The sequence below is a fragment of the Archocentrus centrarchus genome, chromosome 13 (genome assembly GCF_007364275.1).
Source record: "Archocentrus centrarchus isolate MPI-CPG fArcCen1 chromosome 13, fArcCen1, whole genome shotgun sequence".
NCBI lineage: Eukaryota > Metazoa > Chordata > Actinopteri > Cichliformes > Cichlidae > Archocentrus > Archocentrus centrarchus.
The window spans coordinates 23,355,464-23,383,446 of NC_044358.1; the positions used below are offsets into that span (position 1 = coordinate 23,355,464).

Below are 27,983 nucleotides of genomic sequence, written 5' to 3' on the forward strand. Positions count from 1 at the left end.
AAATGCAAAAGAACTGAGGGTTCTCCATTGTACTTCTCCCTACTCTGGCCAACTCTGAACTTTAATATAACCTGCTGCTGCATTTATGATAGGAACTCACTCACTATTCTGATGAACGATATTAGTTGTTACATGTGAAAATTACCTTTCTGTCAGGGGCCTCCAGCATCTCCCCATTACATGCAAGGTGTCCTTTAGCATTGGTGCTCTGATGCACCTCAAGCAGTTAAATTCGAAGCTGAGAGTTAACAGCTGTGTTTAACAGTTGTGCCAAGTCTGGAGGTTCATGTATATGGGGAGACTGGAGGGTTGGTGGTATGACACATTTTAGAATTAGAGATCTGTTTGGACCTTAGTTTCTTTTTTTTCTTAATTCTTTCCTTTTACATCTATTTGCTGGTTAGGTTTAGCCACTCAAAACAACCTGCTATAGGACAGGGAAAGATTACCCTTCACAACAGTAACCTTGCCTGTTTCAAAATGACACATTGGGTGTGACCAATCACTCTCATTCATGCATAACCCAGTGCGTCACAACATAGACGCCAATTGTGGATTAATTAGCCACACTGGCAGCTTTGAAAAAGCCTGGGGAAATGGGGAAAATGCAATTTTATAAACCTGATAGCAAAAAAAAAAAAAAAAAATGTATCTACCTGCCATCTTTTATGCACAGTGTCTTTGCTAGTAGTTCCTTGTCAGTGAAAACAACACTTGGGTAGTACCACACTGTGAGCTGGTTGTCTTGGATTCCACATAAGATGTTAGCAGCATCATTCCAGGCCATACTATGGAGCATGCTACCTATAGGACAGAATACACATGCAAATATTGCATTTATATAATGTTATTCGCACAAAAAATCCAAAACGAAACAAGAGAAAGTCATCAAATGTGAGTTCCCTCCACCATGTCTCACCAATTTTGCAGATTTTGGGTTCTCGTCCAAGATGGCGCACAGTGGTCAAGTAAAGGTCACGATTCTTGTCTATCAGGGCAATTTTCCTGTCAGTGGATGGGCCACACTGATCCAACGCTATGTCCAACACCTCCAGCTACATGTAAATGTGCACACACACACAAACAAGTAAATAGGTAATAGGGAACAGGAGAGGACAAAAGATCAGGAAAAGAAAGGAAGGGAGAGAGGCAGTTTGTACCGTGACCCAACAGCCTTTCTGCCAAATGTGTGTGTATGTGAGAGAGACAGAGAGAGCGCTGATGTGTGTGTGTGTGTGTGTGTGTGTGTGTGTGTGTGTGTGTGTGTGTGTGTACCTGTGTGTGTGTACCTGTGTGTGCTTCTGGCCAAAATTAGCTGGCTTTGGTGCAGTATCTTGGAGCTGTAGTGTGCTGGCAGACAAAGCCATGCTGACAAACAGTAACTACTGCTACCTCTACTTCTTTTCCCTCTGTTCTAATTTTTTCTTTTTCTCTTTTTTTTTTTTCCTTACTTTGACTCCAAAGCCCATTCCCCATCCTCTACTTGTGTCTTCATTGTCTCTAATCCTTTGGGATATGTGGTATATTGTTTTTTTAAATACAGACACTCAAAAAATAAAATTTTCCACTCCTCAAAACAAAAATAAAAAATAAATCAATAAAAATTATATATATATATATGTATGTATGTGTGAAAATTAGCATGTTGAATCATCAGGACGGATAAAATTAGCCACTTATTTTAACTACAGCTTCAAAGTTGCAGGCAAAAAATTAACTCCCTCAGCAGGTGATTCTAATCAAATAGAAAATAAGGAGCAGAGGTGGGTATTGCCAGCTTAATTATCAACATGATCAATATTTAAGGGAAAATTACTTTTAACATATCCTCATTTGAATGCTTACTCCAATGAAAAAATATGTCAGGACAAGGATTTACTGTCAGCAAAGGGAAACAAAGGGAACAAAAAAAATGATTGAAACAATAATTTTTTGTTCCCTTTGTTTCCTTTTGACAATTACTTTCACATCGTCATCTACCTGTGTCTGTTGTATGTGCAATGTAACCTGCAATTCTACAAAATGTATCAAGCTACACCCTAAGATGCCGTTTATCATAGTTGACTTTTGATGGAGAAACTGAAAAAAATGCTACCATACTGGTTAAAAAACCATATAATTGGTATAAATATGGTTGTGGTCGGAAGTTTACTTACACTCATGATAGGCATGAATGGTAACTTTGAGCTACCAAAGGTTTCTGGACAAGGTGTGACTTGCAAAGGGACATTTAATATTAGTGGGGGGGTATGTGTATATATTTGAGCCTGTGCGGATTAGAGAAAATCCAAAATTAATTCAAACTTGTGCACCCAATTCTTGTTTTTTAAATTCATTAAAGATGTATGCTGTACAATCATTCCACCCTGGAAAAAAGAACAGTTCAAAGAAATAAAAGCCCAAAATTACCATGACATTCATGCCCATCATGAGTGTATGCACACTTCTGACCACAAATGCAAGTCACCAAGGACTCAGCAGCACTGACAAGGACACACATAAATTTCACTATGTCCCTTTTTGATTAGCTCAGGCAGTAAATTCTGGCCCATTAACATGATAATGACATGGTTTTTGTTTTTTTCAAAAGGCTGTTAATGTTGCTGTAACTGGATAAATAGTACCAGTGAGAGAGCTGTAAGGTATCAGAAGGTGTTGCAGAACTGGCTGAATGAGGGAGAAATTTGTCATTATGTTCAACATTTTATGTACTACTCAAATAATTTTAAAAAACTAATATTACCTTTCACCAAAAAAAGAAAAAAAATTCTCCACCATATTTCTTCAGACAGAGAAATCCTCTTAAATTGTTTGTCCAGTGGAAAACATTCTCTTTGTAACTGTTTTCAATACAACTTTCTTCTGCCCTTATAGGAGGTTTTGTTGGCAATCATAAATTAAGTTAGGCAAATTCAGAAGGCTCCTGTCACTACTCAGAATGAAGCTCAGTTCACAGAAAGAAAATACTTTAAATCAGACTCAGACTCAGCTTTAGTGTCATTCAGACTATGAGACGTAGTGTGAACAAAATGTAGATTCTCAGGTCTCAGTTAAAGTCAAACATAGGATTTAATTTTGAAAGATGATGAGATGGATGACATGTGTGCATGTATTAATGGACATGTTACTCTCTTTTTTTTTAAACAGGCTTAACAGTTATAATATGGCAGGCTATGGGGAATAATGCTAGAAAGATACTTTGTAATTAGTATTTGTCATTACACTGTGATCAACATCTGTAAAAAAATAGACTTGGCTTATCCAATGCAAACATTCAATTCAGTTTTATTTATATAGCATCAATTCACAACAGCAGTTTCCTCAAGGCACTTGAGGAAAGGTAAAGACCCTACAATGTTAGAGGGAAAACCCCAATTATCAGGCAATCCCCTGAAAGCAAGCATTTAGCAGCAGTGGGGAGGAAGAACTCCCTTTTAACAAGAAGAAACCTCCAGTTGAACCCAGCGCAGGAAGGGGTGGCCATCTACCATAACCAGATGGGGTGTGGGAGGAGAGAAAAGAGAAAAAAGTCGAGCGGAGACAGACAAGGCCAATCACAAACTATATGAGAGGGAAAACAAAGTAGTAGTAGTGGCATGTAAATGTATCAGGAGTGGGGAAAAAAGTGCCACACAGAACACAGATGTAGGACCATATGGACATGGCTTATTAAAAATAAAAAAAATAATTATAAATTCTCATTATTACTACCTCTACAGAAAAGGCTTTAAGAGCTCTTATGCTAACATAGCAGTTGGATGATGCATGCAGAAAAATGTTTCATTTTTCACTCAGCTGTGGAAAGCATAATAAATACATCTTGTTACACAATAATGGGAGGCCATGTTATACATAACTGAACTGTGTGTAATACTAAAACTAAACAAATGTGTGTTCACTCTGACTCTGTGTTTTGGTTGAAAAAATAAACACACATTTGAACAGCCACCATCAGAGAGCTTCTGTTATTATGTCCTATCATATCAACACATAATAAAACACATTCTAACCACATTGACTAGAAGTTCCTAAATTTCTCTGCTTAACACTATGCAATATATTATAATTTTAGATTAGATTCAACTCATTGTCATTGTGCGCACAAGGTACACAATGAAATGATCGTTCCAGATCACTCATCCAGAGACGAGCATCTGAGACCAGCGCTACCATTAGGCAATGTGGTTTAAGTGTCTTGCCCAAGGACACAACGCAGCGCAGGGACAGGGGCTCGAACCTGCAACCTTCCGGCTGCAAGGCGAGCACCTACCCACTGCGCCACTGCCACGAATAAGATAGTTTAAGATAATTTCCGAAATATACTCACCAGTTACTGTGTTAGGTACACCTATTCAAGTGCTCATTAAAACAAATATCTAATCAGTCAATCACACGGCAAAACAAAACAAACAGAAAAAAACCCAAAACAATCCGAGTTGGTCAGAGAACTTCCTTGTTGCTGAAGCATTTTCATCAGAGCAAAGGTAGAAACTTACTAACCTTGTGTGTCAAGTTCTTTCCATCACCAAGGGCTTTTCCAGTCAGGGCATCGAAGAGAAGGATAACTTGTGAGAAGAAAAGGGAAAGAGGACACTGTAAAATCACAGTCCATATGATTTTTAAAAAAGTATAGTAGTTTTCCTCACCTTTTTCATCACTCTTGTCACGGATGGCTATGGTGTCATTACTAAGGGAGATACCCTGGGCATTTAGGATATCAGCTCTCATACCAGGGAACTTTGGGGAAGATATCAATCGACCCTCATAAGAGAACAAATACAACCCTGCTCCATCCACTAGTAGAAAATATCTGGGAAGGGGAGACGAGAGTGGAATAAGTACACTGTATATACTACACCATTATACACTACATTCCCAAAAGTATTCACTGACCTATCCAAATCATTGAATTCAGGTGTTTCAATCACTTCCGTGGTCACAGGTGTCTAAAACCAAGCACCTAGGCATCCATACTGCTTCTACAATCATTTGTGAAAGAATGGGTTGCTCTCAGGAGCTCAGTGAATTCCAGCATGGTACTGTGATAGGAATCCACCAGTCCAACAAGTCCAGCTGTGAAATTTTTTCATTACTAAATATTCCACAGTCAACTGTTAGCAGTATTATAACAAAGTAGAAGCAATTGGGAATGACAGCAACTCAGCCACGAAGAGGTAGGCTACCTAAAATGACAGAGCGGGGTCAGTGGATGCTGCGGCACATAGGAGCCCTGAAAGCTGAAGGTTCTTCTGCCTCCAGTTCCCTGGGAACCACAAGTAAGCCAGCAGTCTGAGAGCAAAGTGCTCTATTGGGGTGATACAGTACTATGAGGTCTTGAAGCCTTGAAGAAGAATTTTAAATTCAATTCTGGATTTAACAGGGAGCCAATATGGGAGATTAAATGCTAAGTGTTACTGGAGGCCAAGGTAATGCCATACAGAGTAAGTATCTGGTTCGACACCACGTTTCTAAGATTTGTGGGGTCGAGCACAAGAACTTGAGTTTTATATGAATTATTGTTTATTGTGAAGCAGGAAATTAGAAGTCACCCAGGCCTTTATGTCTTTAAGACATTCCTGCAGTTTAACTAATTGATGTGTGTCATCTGACTTCATGGATAGATAAAGCTGGGTATCATCTATACTTATTGTAGTGGGGAAAAATGGTCAGAGACGTGAACAGGTTGGTGGTATATCGGGGGCTTCTGTTTAGAACTATGCTTCCTCCTCCAGACATCCAACCGGCCTGCTTTCCAGGCTGCTCGGGATCTGCTGGGGGAGAGCTAATGGCGGCTAAGCTACAATGGACCGCACTGACTACAAGGGCCTGGCCATAGACATATATATGTATATGTCTATGGGGCTGGATAGCTATAGAATTTTCCAGGATGTGGTGCCGAGACTCCAATTCACCCAGCCTGGCCTCCAAATCTACAAACAGGATACATTTGTTTAGGGCTGCAACGATTCATCGATTAACTCGATTAATTCGATTCTAAAAAATTATCGACACAAATTTACTGTGTCGATGCTTCGTTTAAACTCTGCAGAGCTCAGCTGTCTCCGTGTAAGCGGCACTCCTCACTAGCATTAGCAGCATTAGTGCTCCGTCGTCTTTTTGTGGGTTTATTGGTGGCTGGCAAACCAACATACAACTGCATTACCGCCACCTACTGGACTGGAGTATGAATCATTCACACACACACACACACACACACACACATACAGATTCTAAAAAGCTCTCCGTCGCTGCGATGGGTTTCCTTTAACACAGAGTGGATCATCTAGAGTTGCCACCTGTCTCGTAAAATCCAGAACCCCGTATGTTACGGGACTCCGTGGAATACGGCTCCGTAACATGCGGGGTTCCGTACTTTACGGGACGGGTGCCAACTATAGCTGACATGCATTTCCACGCCTCCACTGCTCTCTGTGTGTCTGTGTGTGTTGTGCTCGCTGAGAATTTCAGCTGTTATTTTTGTCTTTACTTCAGCTGTAGCTACCAGAACTGGTTTGCTAGCGAGCGCGAGCCATTAGCACTAGCGATGGCTCGGTACCGGAAGGCCCGCCCCCCAGGACCGAGGGGCTCCGTAAAAATATTTTTGATACTTTAATCCCTTATTAGTGATTAAATATAGACCTGCAGTAGAAAAGTATTTTCGAGAATGCTTGTGAATACAAAGCATTACAACATTACTCACACATGCTCCCGCAGCCACTAGTTTTTCAGAACACTCATAGCAGGCAGCGGTTTGAACTGCGCAAGCGCAAAGAGGCGAAGCTGTTATAGAGACTGTGAGCTCTAGTAGCGCAAATGGAAACGTTTTTCCTGCGTCCAAAACAGCAGCTTTTTCTTTTAGTAACCACCATTAAAATCTTTACTGGGAAACAGCTGGAGGTCCTTCATCAAGCACCTGATCAGCAAGTGTTAAGGTGAAGAAACGAGAACTTTGTAGCTGCTCCATCCACCTCTGTTTGTTCACAGGCGAAAAACTGCAGTACGGAAGTTAAAATATGCAGATAAACTGTTAATAAAAAAGTATTTCTTATCCGATTAATCGATGGAATAATCGATAGAATACTCGATTATTAAAATAATCGATTTATGCAGCCCTACATTTGTTACAAATATCATTACTGCTAAAGGAGGCCAAGGAGTACCTAAACATCTGACACAGAACAGGAAAGTGGGGAGGAGGAGAAGGAGCCATGCTGCTAGTGAGTCGGCTAAGCTAAGCTAGTGAATTCTTAAAGACACACTAAGTGAATAATGTGGATATAATTTGCAAGTCATTCAGCAAAGAGTGTGCTTTGGATAGAGCACATGAAGATTACATTGTGAAATATGTCATCTAGATTAATCGACCTACACAGATTAAACAGCAATCAGACAGCAAAATACCACTGTGCTCTGGAAGAGTAAGTGATACAATACCGCAGTGAGAGCAAATACCAAGTAGAGTCATGTTCTCTGGAGTGATGATTCACGCTTCTCTATCTGGCAATCTGATGGACGTGTCTTGGTTTGGCAGCTGCCAGGAGAACAGTACTTGTCTGACTGCATTGTTCCAAGTGTAAAGTTTGGTGGAGGGGGGATTATGGTGTGGGGTTATTTTTCAAGAGTTGGGCTCAGCCCCTTAGTTCCAGTGAAAGAACTCTTAATTCTTCAGCATACCAAGACATTTTGGACAATTTCATGGTCCCAACTTTGTGGGAACAGTTTGGGGATGGCCCCTTCCTGTTCCAACATGACTGTGCACCAGTGTACAAAGCAAAGACCATAAAGACATGGATGAGGAAGTTTTGTGTGGAAGAACTTGACTGGCCTGCACAGAATCCTGACCTCAACCCAGTAGAATGCCTTTGGGAGAGTGGAGCCTGTGAGCCAGGCCTTCTTGTTCAACATCTGTGTCTGACCTCACAAATGTGCTTCTGGAAGAATGGTCAAAAATGTCCATAAACACACTCCTAAACTTCATGGTAAGCCTACCCAGTAGAGCTGAAGCTGTTATAGCTGCAAAGGGTGGGCTGACATCATATTAAACCCTATGGATTAAGAATGGGATGTCACTCAAGTTCATGTGCGTGTGAAGGCAGATGAGTGAATACTTTTGACAATATAGTGTATGTGTGGGTGACTGGGGTAGCATGGGGAGGAATGAAGGGGAGCAAACAAGAAAATTAAATAGATAACAGACGGTGAGAGTTAATTAACTGACATAAGAAGGTAATTTAAACATTTACTGAACATCAACACAGTGTTAACTTACTCAGTATGACTCATCAATCTAAACTGCGATTACAAAATGGCCTATTTAGCTGCATGCTGAGTGTCAGGGACACTGCAATGGAGTATTGCACAAGAGCTACTCCATATTAATCTAATTTCCCCCAGTGGTTTCACTCTCAGCCTTATTGTATGACAGGGCTGGCTGAGCTAGAGCACAACCCGGCTGTGTGTGTGTGTGTGTATATGTGTGTGTGTGTATATATGGGTGTTTGGTTGGCTGCTGCTTGATGAGTGGCCAGTGCAGAGTAATGAAGCATTAGAGAAGCTGATAGACGATCCAACAGCCTGTTCTCTCTCTTGCTGCACTGCTCCTGGAATAGAAAGACTCACTTCTCTGCTTGTAGGATGAGGCTGACTGTTCCCTCCTTTAGGTCAAAGATGAGAGGAGTATTCCAGTTTCTTGAGCTGGCAAAAATAAACAACACAGTCGCAGACATTGAATAACTGTGCTACATCTGGCATAACTGCAGAAATGAGGAAAAAAAAAATGACCCAGAGCAGCAAGGTAAGAAGCAATAAAAGATACAATATTTAGGTAATATCAATGAATGGAGAGGAGATGAATCTCCAGAGTTTGTGAAGAGTGCAGGGCTGAAAACAATCATTACAGGAGGAACGTTGCAGAACATGTTCTCTTATTATTCATAATAAGGGTAGAAATCATGTGTTCCTAATCCTACTATTTTCAATGAAGTGATAAAAATCATTTTACCATATTTTACAAAACATAGAGATCATCTCATAATATCTGCTGGTTTTTCCCTCCCATCAGAACCAGCTTTTCTGTGTGTTATATTTTGTATTTGTAGGTTTTTCTAGCTACATGCCATGAGATTTCAGTATGTTCTGGTTGAATCAAAAGACTTTTCTCATGTTTTGAGAGGGGGAAAAAAAAAGAAAAGAAAGAAAACCCTGAAAGTACATGATGAGAAACTTCAGATGAGTTAGAATAGAGAATGAGAGGATCAAAGAAAACTACTGACTTGTAGACATAGCACTGGAGGGAAGTGGCAACCACCAAGTGACCGTATGCCAGAGATGCTTTGATGACTCGATCTCTAAACTCTAAAATGTCCACTGCATCGTTCAGCACATTCCTCACCTGTGAAAAGGAAAGGAGAGGGGGAAAAAAACTTAAGAGCGAAAAAAAGGTAGGGATGACTTGACTTTGCAGAAATTTTGGAACAGGCATAAATGTTATACTACTGACCAAACAATTGTCATTTAAATGCCCAAACAACAAAAGGGACAGAGGCTGGCTTCACTAGCAGAGGACTGAACACAGTCACGTACACATTGGAGTGTATTTATTCGTAATATACACAGGAAACTGTGTACAGTAAGTCCAAGTATACGTAGGTCAGCTGTGGCCAGAGAAAGCAGTTCTTACTGTTTTAAGTGTGTGTGCGTGCAGCGGTTGGTACTAATTTTTTCACTTGCATAGATAAATACTTCCCTCTAGCTCTCTGTGTGAATGAATGAAAGAGCCTTTTCCAGCACCAGGTGAAAGGTGGGGTTATTTTTACAGCTTTACAAATCTTCCTCCTCTGCTCCCTCCAGCAAGCCAAATTTACATGCAACACAACCAGGAATAAAAAACATTTGACCGCAAGGTGGTAGATTTAGCTGGCTGATTCACAAACCACTGGCAGATGTGCAGTTTTAAAACGGACTGCGAGGAGGAGAGGGGGAGGAGGGAGACAGAGAAGCGCCTGCAAGGCTGAAAATAAATGGCTGATGACCCAGCTTTGTTTGGTTTGCACAAACTGCACTTGGTAGAGTTGTCTAGGAGTGCACATGTGTGTTGGCACACGTGTGTAACCCTGTTTCTGTAGGTGTGTGCGTTCCTGACTGAAAGTATACACGTGTGTGTGTGTGTGTGTGTGTATACGCTTGGGTGTGTTAACCGCATGTAAACGCTACCTTGTGGTTAGTGTGAGTTTAAAGAGTAGAGAATGGTGGAGCGAGGGAGGCGGCGAGACAGGCTGGTCATTGTCATTGCAGGGCTGCACACTGGGAGGGTCCTCCTATAATATATGGCCACAGCTAGCCAAGGCCTGGGAGGCATTTGCTTCTCTACATAGCATATTTACTCACCTCTTTACAGTTTGCCTATAGCATTGCAGTATTTTTCAATTCTCTTGCTATGCCAACATAACGAAGTTGGCTCTGTTAAGTGTTTGTATAAATATCTATACTCCCTCTCCTCACAGGCAAACATATTTTCAGTGATTTTTGTGTCAACAGGACAGCTTTGAAGAGCAGAAAAAGTAACTCTTATTATAGACCAGAAATGAAATGATATTCTAGGATGATTTTTCACTTCACACTTATATGACTGCACCATTTATTTATGCATAAATTATTAAATGTATTTGTGTTTTGGTTTCTCTAATTACTTTAGATTCCAACAGTTTTTAATAATTTCCTTTGTTGCATTCGACAAGACCACTGATTTCATACAAACACAAACTTTGTGTGTGAGGGAATCTTTCTACCTGCATGGTCCTCCTCTTTGTAAGGGTGATCATAAAGTTCTTCCACTCCCAATGCTGCTCCACCACATGGGCAAAGATGACATGTCCGTTGCCGCAGGCCCCAGCCAGCTGGGTGCCGTCTGCAGACCAGGCCAAGCTGAACACACTGCCTGTGTTGGGCTTTTCCAATGCATAGGACCACTGAAGGGAGGGGTGAAACAAAGTACTATATAGTTAATTGTTGTAGATATTAAACTACAATGTTAAACAATTACCCGTGGGGTAGTTTAGGAACTACTGACAATGAGAAGTTTAGAGAGGAGAAGCAGTAGAAGTCAAGAGTCATGTGAGTGCTTTTATGTGTGTATGTGCAGATAATATAAACCGTGCTAGAAAGACAGAGGCCCAGTCAGTCATTGAGCTATGATGAACTGTGAGGCACACAGAGAGAGCTTAGGTCTGCGAAGTGTACTGCTAATAAACATACACTGCTATTCTCATAGACTACACTGATTGGGGGCTGGGAGGAAAAGGAGGGTTTATATGTGTCTCCAAACTGAAGCTAATTAACAAGATCTTTCTCTTCTTTATATGAGAAAAGGTTCAATAAAGGTGGAGCTGAGAAGTATGGGGAGAAAGACAGAGGGGCAAAGAAAGAGCTACGGACACAAAGTAAGAGAAATATGTCTGCGGTGCTGTATTGTCAGTTTGTCTGACAGTCAAGAATGGCAACAGACACAGCTGTGAGATAAGGAACCCTTTATAAGGCATCCCTTCTAGTCTCATGTAGAACATGAGAGAAAAGGCTAAGGCCATTATGTTTTGATTCAGTAAGATTCTGTTGAGACAGTCTGAATCAACCAACAGACATAAAATTTCTAGTTTGTTATTTTCCAGGATGATCACTCGAAAGGCCAGGGAGTAATAGACTAAGACACAATATGTTTCTATGACATTAAATTGTTGCTTTTACCCACGCCACACTCCTCATATGTTCCTGCTATAACTAGAGCTGATTTTCCTCACACAGTAAGCGCTTCTGCCACTAGAGTCTCCGTTCCTCATCCTCTTTGGCTGTGCCTGACCTCCTCTCTTGCCTTGAGTGCAAGTAGCTGGCTGACCTGAGTTTCTTAGCTGCAGTCTTCCACACAAATGCATGCATTCACACTGTAACCTGCTTATTAAGGAAGAAAAGTGCTAATGTTAACCTAGCCCTGCCTGCTTGCCTGCGATGGAGAGACAGGTGTGGTGCAGCAGGCCAAGTGCTGCGGTGAACCTTGGAGCAAAGGCCTAGTGTGTTCGCTGCCTCACACACATGCAGCTGCGGGATGTGAGGTGTATCGTTATTTCCTCTTCGTTGCCTCTGACAGGGGTAGAGGTAAAGTCAGAAAGCTACAGATTTCTGGGCTGCTGCTTTGATCTCTCTCGTTCTCCTGGTCCTGTCTGCCTCATACACCCACCACTCAGCTGGTTTTGGTCAGCACCCTCCCAGCAGTCAATGTCATATCAGGACCCAAAATAGCTTTAGGGAAAAGGACCTTTCCCATGTGGACAAGGGCTAGTTTGTTAAAGTGAGATTAATTTATATTTATCTTTTTCTCCCCTCCCTTCTTCCTTTAATTTCGGCAGCATGAAATTCCATTATATATTACATTAATCAGATTTTCTTTAAATCAACATATACATTAAGAATATTTTTTTTCCTCTTTTCCTAAACTGAGTGAAAGTGTTCGCGCATAAGCTCCACAGCAGAGCAGCTCGGGCCAGCATTTACAATAACAAGAGAGCTCATTTATTCTTCTGCTAACATCTTGAGATGACCCATTCTGTGTTAAAGCACACCAGGGGGAAATGGGAGGGGGGGGGGGGGGGGGGGGGTCAGAGGGATGGATAGATGGAGGGTCAGAGATGAAGCCGAATGTATACAACAGACTGTAATGAAGCAGGACATGTGATATCGGCCTGAGGAGCACTGCTGGATCCATGCTTACCTAATGCTTTAAACACATTGAGCAGTTTGACTCTTTCTGGAGCCAGCAAGTGAGAGCGTGTGTGTGTGGAAAGAGGGAGTTGCTTTTATCTATGTGCAATACACAGCATGTGTGCACCTAGGTTTGTGTATGTGTGTGTGAGAGAAAGTACAAATGAAATGGAAAAAGTGTAAATAAAATGAATAGAAGAATGCAGGAAAATAAGACAACAGAAATTCAGTGTGAGTTTACATCACTCTAATGTGTACATGTGTGCAAAAGAGGTGAAAATCCTCTGGCTTGTCAGAGTTGTCAGCCGGTGTCTGACTATGGGACACACGGGGGGACTCCTATTGCTCTCCTGAGATGGGCGGACTGGGCCTGGAGGACCAGGGATACAAAAATCTTTTCCAGAGCAGCACTCAGAGAAAAGCTCTCTCCATCTTTATCTCCTTCATCTACCTTTCTTTCATTTATTCCCTCACTCCTTACTGGCAAAGAGTTGAATTATTCTGACACTTGGCTGCCTAACAAGAAACTGGTTAGAAAAACAGAAAGTTCTGCATTAAAAATGACCATATGAGAATGTAAAACCAGCTGACTTAAAGGCAAGACAGAGGACAACCTAGAAGAAAAACTCTTCTTCTGCATCCTCTGTTATTATTAGTACACAGCAAAAGGAATAAAACAGCACAGTCTGATTACTTGGCTTGGCCTCAGTAGGTTTAACCTGATATTCAATTATTTTATTGAATTCTGAATTCTAAAAATTTCCGTTAGATAGTACTTGAGCAGACTTGTCATCATTCAGTCAATACCCCCCCTTCTACACTACAAAGCCAGACTGGTGTTCTCAGATTTTAAAGAGGGTGTGAGACTGGTAATAAATAGGGGAAAGCAGAGCACTAGAGCAGTAGAGATGGGGGAACCAGATTACGGCGAGTGTAGCAAGGGGAGGTGAATCAGCCAGTGGCAATAGATTTGGCAAATGGTTTTATTGCAGCCCGAAGGGGTGGAACTCTACTGGATACTCGAGAATTGTACTTGACAAGGTTTCAAGGAGATTTAAGATTAGTGCAGAGAGATATTATACAGCAACAAGAGAGAACATGTAGACAGGGACACGGTTTGTATAGAGGCCAAAATAAAGATTTAGCAGTGGGATGTGGAAGGTGAGTTTCAGCCTTCATCTAGCTAGAGTCCACTCTGGTCACTGAACACTGTTTATCCATAATGGGCAGCTTTGTAGTCAGTGTGAAGGTGGCAGACATGACGTGTAGTTCTCAGCTGAGATCTGGGGGATAGACAGTGAGACCCCTGAAACTCACAATGAGCTTATACACAAAAAAAAAAAAAAAAAAAAGTACACAAAATACACATAGCAGCAGTGCAAATATGCATGTAAGTCTATGTGTGTACTGCAGTGCAGATGAAAGCACACTCCCACATTTACTTGTGTCAAACTGGTGTGTTTTTATATACGAAATGCATAGCAGGACATACACTATTGTGCAAAAGTCCTAAGCCACCACATATTTCTTTATATTTTGTTAGGAAACTGGAAAAATGAATGCAGCAATTTATTAAAAAGTGCAAGCATTCATGGAAATACAGTATATAAGGCAAAAACAGTTTTTACAATTCTAATCAGCTTGAAAGTCAATATTTGGTATAACCACTTTTATTGTCCAATATAGCCTGAACTCTCTTAGGGCAGCTATCTTTTATTTTCTTTAAGTAGTCTTCAGGAATAGTTCTCCAGGCTTCTTGAAGGACATTCAAAGCTCTACTTTGGCTGCCTTCTGTTCTGTTCTGTCAAGATGATCCCACGCTGCTTCAATAATCTTGCGGTCTGTGCTCTGGGGAGGCCAATCTATGACTGATAGTGTTCCATTGTGGATTTTTCTATCTATTTATACTTTTACTGCACTGACAGCGAGTCATGCTGAAAAATGAACACTTTGCTATTCAGATGCTTTCCAGATGTTATTTCATACTGGATAAAATTCTGACTGTACTTTTCTGTGTTCATAATTACATCTAGTTTTGAAAAGATCCCTAACACCACTGACTGAAATGCAGCCAAAAACAATGACAGAGCCTCCACCGTGTTTTACAGATACACTCACTATTGTACCTCTCTCCTGACTGATGATGACTTGAGCCAAAAATTTCAGATTTGGATTTATCACTCCATAAGGCCTGTTGCCACTGATTTTCAGTCCAATTCTTGTGTAATGTGGGATACATTTTCTCCCTGTTTCCCTTCCTTAAGAATGGCTTCTTGACAGCCATCCTTACACTGAGACTATTCCTGATGAGCCAGATTTTTCTCTCAGATCCTATGTCAGGTCTGTGCTGAATTTCTTTCCTATTTCTTAAGGACATGACTTTCAGATACTGTTCATCTGCTGTAGGTAGTATTTTAAGCCTGCAACTTCAAGACCACTTTTTAAAAAATGACAACTAAGGCTCACTAGAAGCAAAATATAAAGGAATGAGGGGTGGCTTAAGACTTCTGCACAGCACTGTAAAGCTGACACACAAAGACATGTGATGATCACTTTGAGCAAATCAAAACACACCACACTGAAATGAAGCTCTATTAGCATGAATAAATAGTTTGCTAAAACTGCCTTACTATGTACCAGCCTTTACTATATTTAGCTGGCTGTTGTTACTATTTGGGGCTCTTTTTATTTTAGCTGCAGGACTAAGCAACGATCCACAGACCCTGGCTGTGCAACCAACTGTAAGTGCACAAAGACATACTGACAGCTCGCCACACAGCACATCTGAACACACGAGCATGCACGCAGACAGTCTTTTGACGCACAGCCTCTTCAAGTAGTGTGTGCTTGCTCTCCTCCTCCTCGCTTCCTCCTCACGTTCTGCATTTCTGAACATATGTTTACCATTAAGACTGGCAGGTGTTGTGGGCCTGCCCCTTCTCTCTGTTGTTGCCCTGTAGCTGCAGCCGGCGCAGGGACGACTGCAAAAAGGTTATTTTAACAGAAAATTAACTGCAAGGCAGACTAAAACTTGTTTCTAAAAGGCACAAGTTTGGGTGATAATGTTGGGGTTTCACAGAGTAACAACATCCCTGCCTTGGAGCTAATTTTCTATTAAAATAACTCTGTCCTGTTACTTTTTAATAGATGTTTCTTGCCTTAAAAACAAACAAACAAACAAAAAAAAAAACCCATCCTCCCACAAATTATTCAATAGTGACCCATTATTTTAATGACAAATACTTATTCCCTGCAGGCTTGAAAGGAGCCTGTTAAAACAGTGGTGGTGTTTGGCTTGAAATGTGCTGGTTAGCATGGTTTCTAACAATGACAGCTTTGTGGCAGAAAGAAAAGGTCAAGGTTACCTTGCATGATGAGCTATTTCTATTTGTTATTAGCAACTTAGTGCAACAACTGCAAAAGTGAGCTGTGCATTTAGATTTGTCTTGGTTAAAATATGAGTATCTGAAACATTTTGCACATGCGGCTGATAGCAAAGAAGTGACTTATGCTGCAAAAGTGGAGTAAAAAACAACACGTACTTTTTCTTGTGTGAAAACGATTATATTTCATTATAACTGAAATGAAGCAGATCAGTCATACACACCATCTTTCACATCTACTTCTGAAATTCTACAGTGTATGACCATTTAATACAGTGCGTGTGTAATATTATATATATATATATATATATATATATATATATATATATATATATATATATATATATATATATATATGTGTGTGGTGTGTGTGTGTGTGTGTGTGTGTGTGTGTGTGTGTGTGTGTTGCAAATGTCATCAAAAATTGAATTCCTCTAGATATTTATGTAAGAACTGCAATATGTTAAAAAGAAAAAACAAAAAGACAATTAATATGAGAATGCTACTTGAAAATAAAGCACCCCCCCAAAAAGAGAGTGGCACACAGGCTGAGAGAAGAAGAAGAAAAATCCAAGAAATTAAGTCAAAGGAGAAAATAATAGTGTGGTTATGTGCCACTGAATTTCTCTCTCTATCCACTACCTGAAACAGAGCTCTGGTCTTCATGGCCAGGGGTGAGTGGAACAGGGTTGGGGCGGGTGTGGAGCTTAGTCCAGGGAAAGGGTTAATGACACATGTCTGGGCTAATGGCTCCCAGTGGAACTATCTGCTGATTCAGCCCCATTACTTCACAAGCATTAAATATGTCTGCTCTGACCGCTCTCTGCTCCCCCCAGCCCTAATGCAAGTCAACAACATGCTAATCAGAAGGGGGGGCATGAGAGTTTCAGACTCTCTGTGCTTTTCTAGCCTTTCATCCTGGACACTCCTGACACACTGAACCAAGCATTTAGAAAAAAAACAACTTGTAACTGCCATAAGTGTTAATGGGTCAAACAGAGTCTGTGACCCATTAACAAACTTGTATTTAATGCAGTTACAACCATATTTGGCTTTGTTATATTGAGAACACAATGCATGTATATATTTTTTTCATAAACATCAGCATGAGTTTTTAACTTCAAATTAAAAATTCTGCTCAAAGTGGAAAAAAATTTAAAAAAAATTACGTAACATATACTTTAAAAAAAAAAAAAAGCCCATACTGTTCAAACCTACAATTTTTAAACAGGTGAAAGGAGGGCTATTCTCTGTTAGTTTAACACTGTGCTAGTGAGCTAGTGGGAGCCGACCTAGTCCGGGGTTAACAGTCTTACATAAATCAGAACAGATGGCAGACTCTCTGCAAAGCCAGCTGGCTTTAGTTTGCCTGTGTGTCTACGAGCAGGACAGGACCTGGCAGTCCAGGTACAGAGTAACTCCCTGCAGATAATAAATACGAAATATCTCAGTGTAATGGACACTAGACATATACAGGCGAGTATCAAACCCTAAACAGACATAGGGTATGCATGTCTGAAAATGCTGACACAAATCTTGAGGACAAAATCTGAGCTATAGCCACTGTGAAGTATGAAGAAAAAAAAAAACATTCAAGAGTGAAACTAAAAACAAAGCAATTTGCTTTGGGGAAACAAGAAGGTCGTTTTGGATGAGGGCTCATCAATCTCTCAGCAGATTAGGAGCCCTTGTAAACGTCAGCTTGCAGTGAGCCCTCCATGGGGGATGGGGTTGACTTTTAGGATAAGGACAGCTGGGCCTATATCCAGGACTGGTAAAACCTGTGTGTGGGAACGTAGTCCAACATGGAACTCTACGTTCCAAATATCCACACCTTTTCAAGAGATGATGATGTTACTTTAAACCAAATAACATTTTTAATAGAAATTCATTTATAATTGTGCAGTAATATTTAATTTAACTTCACATTACCTATGTATATCAATTCCACATTGCTTTGTATTTTATGCCCCATGTCAGTTAATTCTGTTTCTGTGCAAGTAATCAGTATGTTTATGCAACTGTGCTACATAAGTCATTATATGAGTTGTTTGCTAACACGTGCACACAATCATGTGCAAGTCTATAAGTTATGCATGGCAAGACTGCAGACTGCACACATGAAATGCATGGTGTGAGATGCAACTTTGAACTAAACCTTTGGTGAACCACAACAGGCAATAAAGACATTAGAAAAGGAAGAAGAAGAAAAAAAAAAAAAAGCAGTCCCATAAAGTTTGTGAGGTTGAGGTTGCAAGATGTACATCAAATCCAACCAATACCTGAATTATTTGTTAAAGATTTAGTTCTTTCTTCCTCAGGACCACTTTCAGTGTCACAAAACAAATGAGTCCTTCACTTCAACAATATCACTGCACAACACTGTGTTATTCTTTGACTATGCAAGTGTTTTCTAAAAAGTTGTCCTTCAACCTGTTGTCTTCTTGTCTGTTTTTTTAATTGGCCTTGCAAAGGAACTCTGTGCATATGTGCAAGTGTGTGTAAGAATTAAACCTTAATCTCATTGTACATTCTGTATAATGACAATAAAGGCATTCTATTCTATTCTTAGCATTATAATATAAAAACCCATAATACAACACAATGTACATTTCCAAGTGCTCAATATATACTAAGCAAATGTGCCAGTATTTACTGTACTACGTTAAGCTAAACCATTTGCATTCCCTGACGCTGCAATAACACACTACAGTTATCTTATAAGCCCATATGTAAACACAGGCTAATGTGAGGAGCTGCACAAATCTCTGTATTGAAATGCCCATTTGGCTTGGCTAACGAGATACAGAGGCTGGGCCCAAGACAAGCGTAGTGTGGCATAAGTTGGAGCTTTGGTTGTGCAAAGGGAAATGGGGGGGGGGGGGGGGGGGGGGGGGGGCACCAGGAGATAGCAAGAGGGGTAGGGGGGAGGGGGAGGGGAGAGTAATGATCTACACATGGTTTCATGCTAGAGCCTCAACATAGTAACCATAGACACATGCTGGGGCCTCCTGGGACTCATCAGCAGGACACAGCTGTGAGCTGGACAGCAGAATTCTATTAGCACCAACTATGCACATATGCACTTGCAAACACACACACACACACACACACACACACACACACACACACACACACACACACACACACACACACACACACACACACGTGCACGCATGTTCATCGACATGCACCCACACAGGTAATTTGGGTGTTTAAAAGCTTCAGATGGCACAATGCATAAGACCCCACTATGCCATTGATAACAATTCAAGAACAGAGAAGTTTACTTTGTTTATGGTGTGAGTAGTACAGGCTAAGGGTTTGTAAACGTATCCCACCCTGTTTGTGTAGGATACCTGTTGATGTCTACTAATCTTAATTCCATCATTATACCATGGCAGGTCTTTTCTACTGTCAAAATCAAAGTATCCACACAGTTGAGCAAACACACACAGTAAACTATGTAAGTGGGGACAAAAGCATTATTCCTCTCTGGAGGCAAACGTATAAAACAAATTAGAACGAATGAAGGAAGCAGTCATTAAATTAGTCAGCATCATTCTGATCCATGTGGAAGTCAGCAGAGAGGGGGAGGGAACCCTGGGGCGCAGCCAAAATTAAACCCTTTCAAATCATCCTCTTTTGGACGTTAGTCCAATGCCTCCAGCCCAGCCCTAGTCCTCAATAACAGCCCTTAATGAACTCTGGGCTGGCAGAAAAGCACAAAGTGATACCCCAGTTCCACACATGCTAGGCTTTCCCTAACTTGTGTGCACAACCAAAGCCCGTTATTTGCTCCCTGCCTTCGTCACCAAGTATCACCCTCATGGCTTTATCCCTCTTCCCTCTCTTTCTCCCTCTTTCTGTCTATGAGTGTGACATGTTTGCCTAGCTAGTGGAGGTAGTGATTTAGCGTTGCTAAGAATGATGACTCTGCCAGAGCGGCTGGCAGGGCACTGTCTTACTGTCGTACTCTTACTCCAGCCTTGGGGGGAGGGAAGGAGAGTTTGAGAAGTAACAAAAAAAGAGAAAGAGAGAGAGAGACTTGAGGGAAAGAGAAACCACCGTCTTTTATGGAGACCAATCCTCCAAGCCTCACTGCCTAGGCCAACTTTAAAGGATATATTGGACAGTTCCACACTACCCCACCCCCCACCCCTCCAACTGCTCTCTTTTCTCAGCTCTTTTTCATGCTCCCCTCCTTTTTGGTTTCCAACAAGGCAAGCCTTTAGCCGAACTCGGGAGAGGTGTAAAAGTAATACCATGTCAACAAGTGCCTTTTACTCTAACCCACTTTATGCCCCCCCGACACACACGCACGCACGCACACACACACACACACACACACACACACACACACACACTAAAAGAAAAAAAAAATTGGGGTCAATCATCTGCAAGATGGACCTAAGTATACACTGTTCCACAGAGTGTGCCAGAATGAGTTCAGCAACACAGAAAACCAAAGCCTGTTTGACACAAAGGGCCTCAAATACAAAGGAGAAATCATTATCCTCACATTCTGGTAGGGAAACTAATGAGCTCCTTGGGATGACAGATTAAGTCTACATGCAAGTATTGCATCTAATAGTCTTAGGCTATTCATACTCACAAAGGTTTCATCAGGACTGGTAACCTCATTAAAATCTGTTAAAAGAAATGAGTAAAATTATTCCTATGAAAACAAGGATAAACTTTAGAGGGAGAGAGGAGAGACAGACCACAGTTTCAAAACCTGTCCTCCTTTTCTACCAGTTCACAGTATATGGAGGAAGCTTTCTGTTCTTACTACAGCAAGAGAGCATAAAGGAAGAGTGCAGAGTGCAGAGAGCAAGAAATAGCATGCAAAAGCACAGATTTGTAAGGGGAGGGCGAGAGCAAGAGAGAGAGAGAGAGAGAGAGAGAGAGAGAGAGAGAGAGAGGGAGAGAGAGAGGGAGAGAGAGAGGGAGAGAGAGGGAGAGAGAGAGGGAGAGAGAGAGGTGTAGCCCTACCCAGTTGCCTGGGGAGAAAACTGCTCTGCTGCTGACTCAGGACTCTCTTTGTTTGACAATGCTCCCTAGCTCTCTCCCTCTCTCTCTGACACACTCACACACTTAAACTTACTTGTCTTTTTTCAAATACTAAGACACCGTGTTTTTTAATGTGCACATGCTCCTTCTTTGTCAGAGCTACACCATTAATTTCACTCTCTCTGCTGTTTTCTACTCCCTATCCTCAGTGTGTGTCTGTTTCTCTCCTACTTCTGCTTCCTAAAACCATACTGTACTAAACACCCCTTTCTCTTGTGATGAAAACAGATAAAGGTTTTTACTCTAATAAATCTACAGTGGTTTCTTTTGCTTTTTCATGCTCCACTAACAGTGGTTCACAATCAGGACCAGAACTCTTGGCCATTTCATTCTTTTCCAGCAGCGGCACTTTCCAGATGTTGGCTGGTAGCAAACTGCTAGCACACACTCAGGTATATGCTCCCCAGTGATAAAGGGGAGCACTGTTAAAGGGACTAATTGATAAGACAGTGATGTCTGATGTCTAGCAATTAAGAGTCTACAGCTAAGAGGGAAAATGAAGACAACAACCAGAGTGGCAGGCTAACAGACCGTCAAGAGCGATACAACTCCTGAGGACAAAAACAATGGCTGGCAGCTTTAAGGATTGGTGGACAAAGATCCTACAGGCAAAGAGGCTGCAGTTGAAGTGGGAAGGGATAAGAAAGAAAGCTAAACATGGACCCATTTCAAAAGTGGCAATGCTGAGCAAAGCCCTAAGGGAAACCCTGGACTTATCCAGAAAAAGAGGCAAAGGCCTGGGGAAGAAACAAGGGAAACTGAGCCAAGAGGGGGAGCACTGATAAGCACAAAGTAGTCCAACATATGCAAAAGGAGGAGGGACGCATGAGAAGCAAAAAGAAGAATGATAGAGGAAGATTTAAATAAATGGGGTGATTCTATGTAAAAAAAAAAAAAAAAAAATAAACCCCCCCCCCCAAAAAAAATTTAAAAAACACAGCAAGAACATCAAAACAATAAGAAGAAAAACACCCTTGTCACAAAGAGAAGCATTTAGGCTGAAAATTCACACAAAACTCCCACAAAGTGGACAAATGAAAGATTCGGTTCACTCTAAAGTAGTGTAGCTAGCAGAAAATCATAGAGATGCCATGAGTGCTGACCATTTTGGCAGTATCAACAAGTGTATAACAGTGGTTTAACACTGCTTTTGAAAACAATGATACCATTTTGAGCTAGAACTTTAACAAATTATTGCTGGCTACTTGAATCTCAAAAATGGTGTGAGCGTAGCAACTGTTAGTTCACTGTGAATAAACAACCACAACACCCCTAGGTAGTGTTTTTTTTTTTTTTAAACTACTATAAATGACAAAGATATTGGTAAGAAATAGGGCCTGCCCTTGGGCTAAAGAAAGAATGGAATAGTAAGATATGCATGTGAGATTATTAGTGAGAACATGACAGAAACCTGGATCATACTAGGCCTAAACTCAGTTAAATGAGACCAGAGGAGAGAGCGAGGGCAAGCAATCATTAGGTTCAATGAGGCATATGTCTACAGCCACATTCAGATTGACATCAACCCTGCATGAACAATCACAGGCTGATTATTCATTTAAATGAGGTCATTCTGGCAAACACTCAGTATTGCAGCAAAAACGCCATGCCTTCTTGATTCGACTCTGCTTACGTGCCTTTGACCAACCTCTGAACTTGGGACGATGTCCTGTGGTGAGTGTGTCCTATAGTAGAAGAACTTCCTCGTCATGACCAGATGACTGAAGCAAAACATAAGGAATTACAAATTTCTAAATATTATGATTTCTTATCAAACTATTGAAAAGCTAAATAAATGTTATTCTAATTCCTGCACAATATTCTTGCAGGAATTGGAACAGCAAAACCAGCCATCTATTACATTTATGTATGTGAGCATGGGTGTACAGCAGAGAGAGAGAAAAAAACAAGTGTACAGAAGAGAAGGGGGAGAAGGGGTGGAGAGCAAGGAGCGAGAGGGTGCTTGCCTGGCACAATGAGTCCTACTTGTTAGCTAGTGACAGTGTCAGGGATCGTGACAGGGTCCAGACGCTAGACACCAGCTGCAGCGCCTCGTAAATAGACTGCTGTCTCGCAAGCACATTTGCACGGCAATGGTTGCACACAAATGCACACACAGAGGCATGTGGGCACATGCATATACTATGGCAGGCACACAGACAGACATTGACTTATTGTGTCTCCAAAATCTTGTAAAAGGGACAGTGAACCGCTTTGTGTCTTGCGTGCTGTTAAACCTCCTGTAAAAAAGAAAAAAGTGCTCCACACAAGACCTCTAGGCACCACATAATTGTAAATAAGAGAAATAAATATGTTTTAATAAATCAGTTATGTATTTAATATTAACAAAATGTTGATGCTTCAAAGAAAAAAAACAAACAGAACAAACTTTATAATCAGTCCATGGTCACACTATAACTAATACTTTTTACTACCTTTGTATTTGTATCTGTCCAACTAGCCTTCATAGTGATAATGGAGAGGGGTAATACACTACATCTGTCCTAAGGCATGGAGTAGAGAAAGTAAAAATGTAGGAGAGGGCTGATAGTTTAGAATGAGGAGAGCCAAGCTGGAAAAGGGTGAAAGGGTTAAATGAGCAGGACTGATCCTGCTGAGCCAGCAGCAATACGTTAAAGTGCAAGGTTTCATTGTAGCAGATACAGAATGAAACTCCTTCCCATTAGTCACGCTAGTAACTGAAAAGTCTCTTCACACTGTTTAACCCTTACTGCACCACAAACAATCCACAGCAACAACACAGGTAAAGCACTTGTAACTGGCTAATGGTTTCTGTCTGCAACTTCTCATGCACAATGACATTATAATATAAATATACAACAGTGGCCAAGGGTGCACATGTAAGCAAAACTTGAACTTTTTCTCTGATGCATGAAAGGACCTTCTGTCTGAATTCACACATAGAAAGTGACTCGGACAGAGTGACCTTTGAGGGGGATTTTCATTTTCTAGACTCTTTTTCTTATTCCCTGCACCCCCACCCGCTTCTCTTCTTGAGCAAGCCTCCCACACCACGCTACAGCACACACTGTCTCTGAGGGGCTTAGGGAGGAGAAGGCATGCATACCCTTCCTCCAGTCAGAGCAGGGCAGAACCATAATCATCATAATTATCATCATCATCACACTGCCTTAACCAAGATACACCACAGCAAAGCAAGTGGTGCAATGATGAAACAATGGAACAAACCAACCACGTAAACAAACCCATAATGGGAGGACATAAGGTTACTCGGGTCATTACAAAAAATAAAGAAGCAAGTTGTAATTTTAATAGTACATTATTTTTAGTTTTGTTTACACAGACAAAATGAATATGAGCTGGCTTAATCTGAATCACTTCCCCAGCCTGCAGCAATAACCTGGCAAGTTTCCTCAAAACAATGGAAATCCCTGGTTCAGAAGACCAAAAGTAATTGTAAGATATACATTCAGTTGACTCTCAAACCGTATACAAAACACACACCTTACTCCTCTGGAGAAGACATATGTGTTGGCCCAGACCTCTCTCCAGCCCATTTGATTTAGTGCCCCAGAAAAAAAAAAAAAAAAAAAAATAGACTTGATCCTAATTAAATCAAAACGAAGCATGAAATGCCCGGTGATCAGGACAGCCCAGGTTGTTTGTTTTGATTATTGCGATCTGATGCTGCAGTATAGTGACAACTGAACATAAACTCAAAGAAGCCCTAAATGTCCCACGAGGGAACTAGTAATATTGCTCCCTGCCAAGTGTTCAGCAATAATGAAACAACAATTACCATTCATCATTCTCTCATTTCCCTTCTCATTACTGAAGTTACCATCAGCACCAGGTAACAAGAACATGTGGCATGCAGCCTAATGTGATTTAAAGAGATGAATGATGTATAGAAAACACAAGGCCTGGGGCTACACACTGTAAACCATACCGTACTGGAAAAGCTGACAGTGTACTAAGAACACTGTATGTTTCAGGGAACAGGACTTTATAGGCTACAAATAAATGTTACAATAGGAGATGTACATAAACCAAAGGAAAAAATACACAAAAAAAGAAGTTTACAGTATATAGAAAGTACATGGTCTTGATGATCTACAGCTGCACAGTTTCTGCTCATTTTTTCAGCAACAGCTGCAGAAACCCGAGGTCAGCCTGATTTCATGACTTGTCACTAATGTGTAGTACTGTCACTGAGAGGCAATATTTACACTGATTTTGCAGCTCAAGTACTTAGTTTGAAATGCTTAATTTTATGTGCTCAAAAAGTGATCAAAACCAGGAATTTGTTTAAGTGCAAGGATCCTTTCGCTTTTTTCCTGCACAATTGTCAACTAGCGTGACTCACTATATAGAGATCCTTTTTCATAAGATTACAGCCACGTAATTGTTATTTTCTGTGAGGCTGTAAGAATTGCTTCTAACATACGAGTACTCCTGAATCTGCATAACTTTACTGACCAAAGAGGAGACATGTATTACTAAAAATGCAACTTTGGACAGAACTTTTGAAGTAAAAAAAATTACCTATGGCAAATGATTACCATCCTTATTTTAACAGTTCTTGGTCACATGTAAAAGATTAAATTAGACTGAGCCAACATTTGAGTGTGTACTTGTCCCCAGGCTTGTGTTAAGCTTGGCTAGTTATTGGCCAATATGGAAAAACAACTTGCTATTTGCATGAAACCAAGGGTTTATTATACAAGTTTATTAATAAGTTAATATATCGGGTTGGAGAGGCGGGCACCACAGTGGTGCTGTCGTTAGCACTGTTGCCTAACAGCAAGAAGGTTTGGAGGCTTTTCTGTGTAGAGTCTGTAAGTTCTCCCTGTGCCTGTGTGGATTTCCTCCAGAAAAAAAAAAAAAAATGATGCTTGTTAGGTTATTTAATATTGATATTTCCAAAGTGATCACCATTGAGGATTTGAAAGTGTGTTGTTCTCTGATGTACTGTAGACCTTCCATACCCTACCCCCTCCTGTGACATAAGTTGGATACATGGGTAAGACAGTGGATGATGAAGATCAGAAGTTCCAGATATTTAAAATACACAGGGCTGAAATTATATTACACAGCCTAAGCAAGTGCTAAAACCACACAAAACTATGAAAATCTGCTGTTTTGAGCCATTTTGCAACAATTGTGTGTATTAATAACCACTTCCATATTTCCATAGTTAATTACAGATGTCTTATTGATTAAATTACATTATATTTGGGAGAGTTCAATGCTTAAAAAAAAAAAAAAAAAAAAAAACTTAATGGAGGTTATAATCGTTTCACTTACACCAGTCTTATCACAGAGCCGCAGGGTGTTGAAAGAACCCACAGCAAACACCTCTCCATCTGGAGCCCAGGACAAAGATGTGATTGGGTAGTCACGAGACAGCGAGGAGTGAAGCAGACGTCCAAAACTGTCCCATACCTGTTGAGGAAGGAAATGGTTTAAAGGAATTCAACAACCACTATGACTTAAATAAGTATACACAAAATCCACTGACCTTATATTTACAATCTTCTCCACCTGACAGGATAAGGTCATTGACTGAATTCCAGTCCACCTTCAGAACAACCCCATCATGAGCCTTCCACTAGGGAGAGACAAATGGAGAGAAAGAGTACAAGAAGAAAAAGAAAAAAACAAACAAAAAAAACAAAAACAAGTTAAGCTTAGCAACATAATGATGTAATCAATACACATCATTTTGATGAAGAGAAATTCAAGAGATCTCTAATAAATTCCTACACTTTTCCTGAGTCCAAAAAGAGGATAAAAACAAGCTGGTTGGAATAAGCACCCGAATGGAATTTATTTTTGGTCATAAGCACAGTTACAAGTTTATGAATTGTTTCATCTTAGCCAAACTGAGAGCTTACTCTCAACATTACATGTTACAGTGTAACAAAGAACAGAGAGCCTGATTCCAGCCTTATCTTACCATACCTAATGTACCATTCTGTTCCTGCTCTGTCTACGCACTTTATTTTCTATTTTCTGTGCACTACTTGCTTACTCCACGTGCCCAAGAAAGACACAGGTAAATACATTAACATCTCTGTATTACTGTCTGTATAAGGGACAAAGGTCAAAGAGGATTTTGTGGGGGGTGGGGGTCTTTTTGTTTGTGGCTCAGGTCATTGTGTTGGTCTCCAGGGGGTCTCAGAGAGAGATGATGAAGTTGGGGCATTTGTTAGTGTCTGTGTCTGTGCTCGTGCCTGCATGTATGTGCAGTAATATCTTAGAGAAAAGAAATAAACCCTCAGAAAACCCTGTTTTCTCATAGGTCTCAGGTGCAGTCAAGCTCCAAGAAGAAAAATAAATAAATGCTACATGAAAAAAGGACTTAATGGTGTACAGGGTAATCAGCTAAGTAATATTATTAAAGTGAATGTGCTTTATCATGAATTCACGGATCTTTTAAGGTGCCAAAAATGCAGTTTCTAACTAAGAACAGCTCCTGTCCAGATCCTGCAAATCCTCCAGTAGAGAAATGCTCTGCATATGGTAACGTAACTTAAAAGTTACGTTCAGCTGCTCCCTTGCCACAAGGGGTCACCACAGCAGATAACGCCACCTTTGATTTGGCAGAGTTTTATGACAAATGCACTTCCTGATGCAACCACAATGGGGATTTGTATTTAAGACTGGAATCGAACCAGCAACCTTTCACTTACCAAGCAAATGTGTTAACCACTACACCATTGGAGGCACTGGCAGAATAACGTAATAAAGTATGACATAACAAACATACAGTGGATAGTGAGGTGAAGTCTATTT

General features: G+C 40.7%; 1 protein-coding gene across 2 annotated transcripts in view; it reads right to left on the reverse strand.

Annotated features, from left to right (window-relative positions):
• ift80 (intraflagellar transport 80 homolog (Chlamydomonas)) overlaps positions 1–27,983 on the reverse strand; it is a 49,844-nt gene that overhangs the window by 8,259 nt on the left and 13,602 nt on the right. For both annotated transcript variants that reach the window (XM_030743643.1, XM_030743641.1), the window contains exons 7-15: positions 26,707–26,796; positions 26,493–26,630; positions 10,788–10,967; positions 9,273–9,391; positions 8,620–8,694; positions 4,647–4,810; positions 4,501–4,565; positions 920–1,055; positions 657–804 (exon numbers count right to left, since the gene is read on the reverse strand). In XM_030743643.1, the coding sequence (XP_030599503.1) occupies positions 657–804; positions 920–1,055; positions 4,501–4,565; positions 4,647–4,810; positions 8,620–8,694; positions 9,273–9,391; positions 10,788–10,967; positions 26,493–26,630; positions 26,707–26,796 (1,115 nt within the window). The remainder of the gene's footprint in view (positions 1–656; positions 805–919; positions 1,056–4,500; positions 4,566–4,646; positions 4,811–8,619; positions 8,695–9,272; positions 9,392–10,787; positions 10,968–26,492; positions 26,631–26,706; positions 26,797–27,983) is intronic.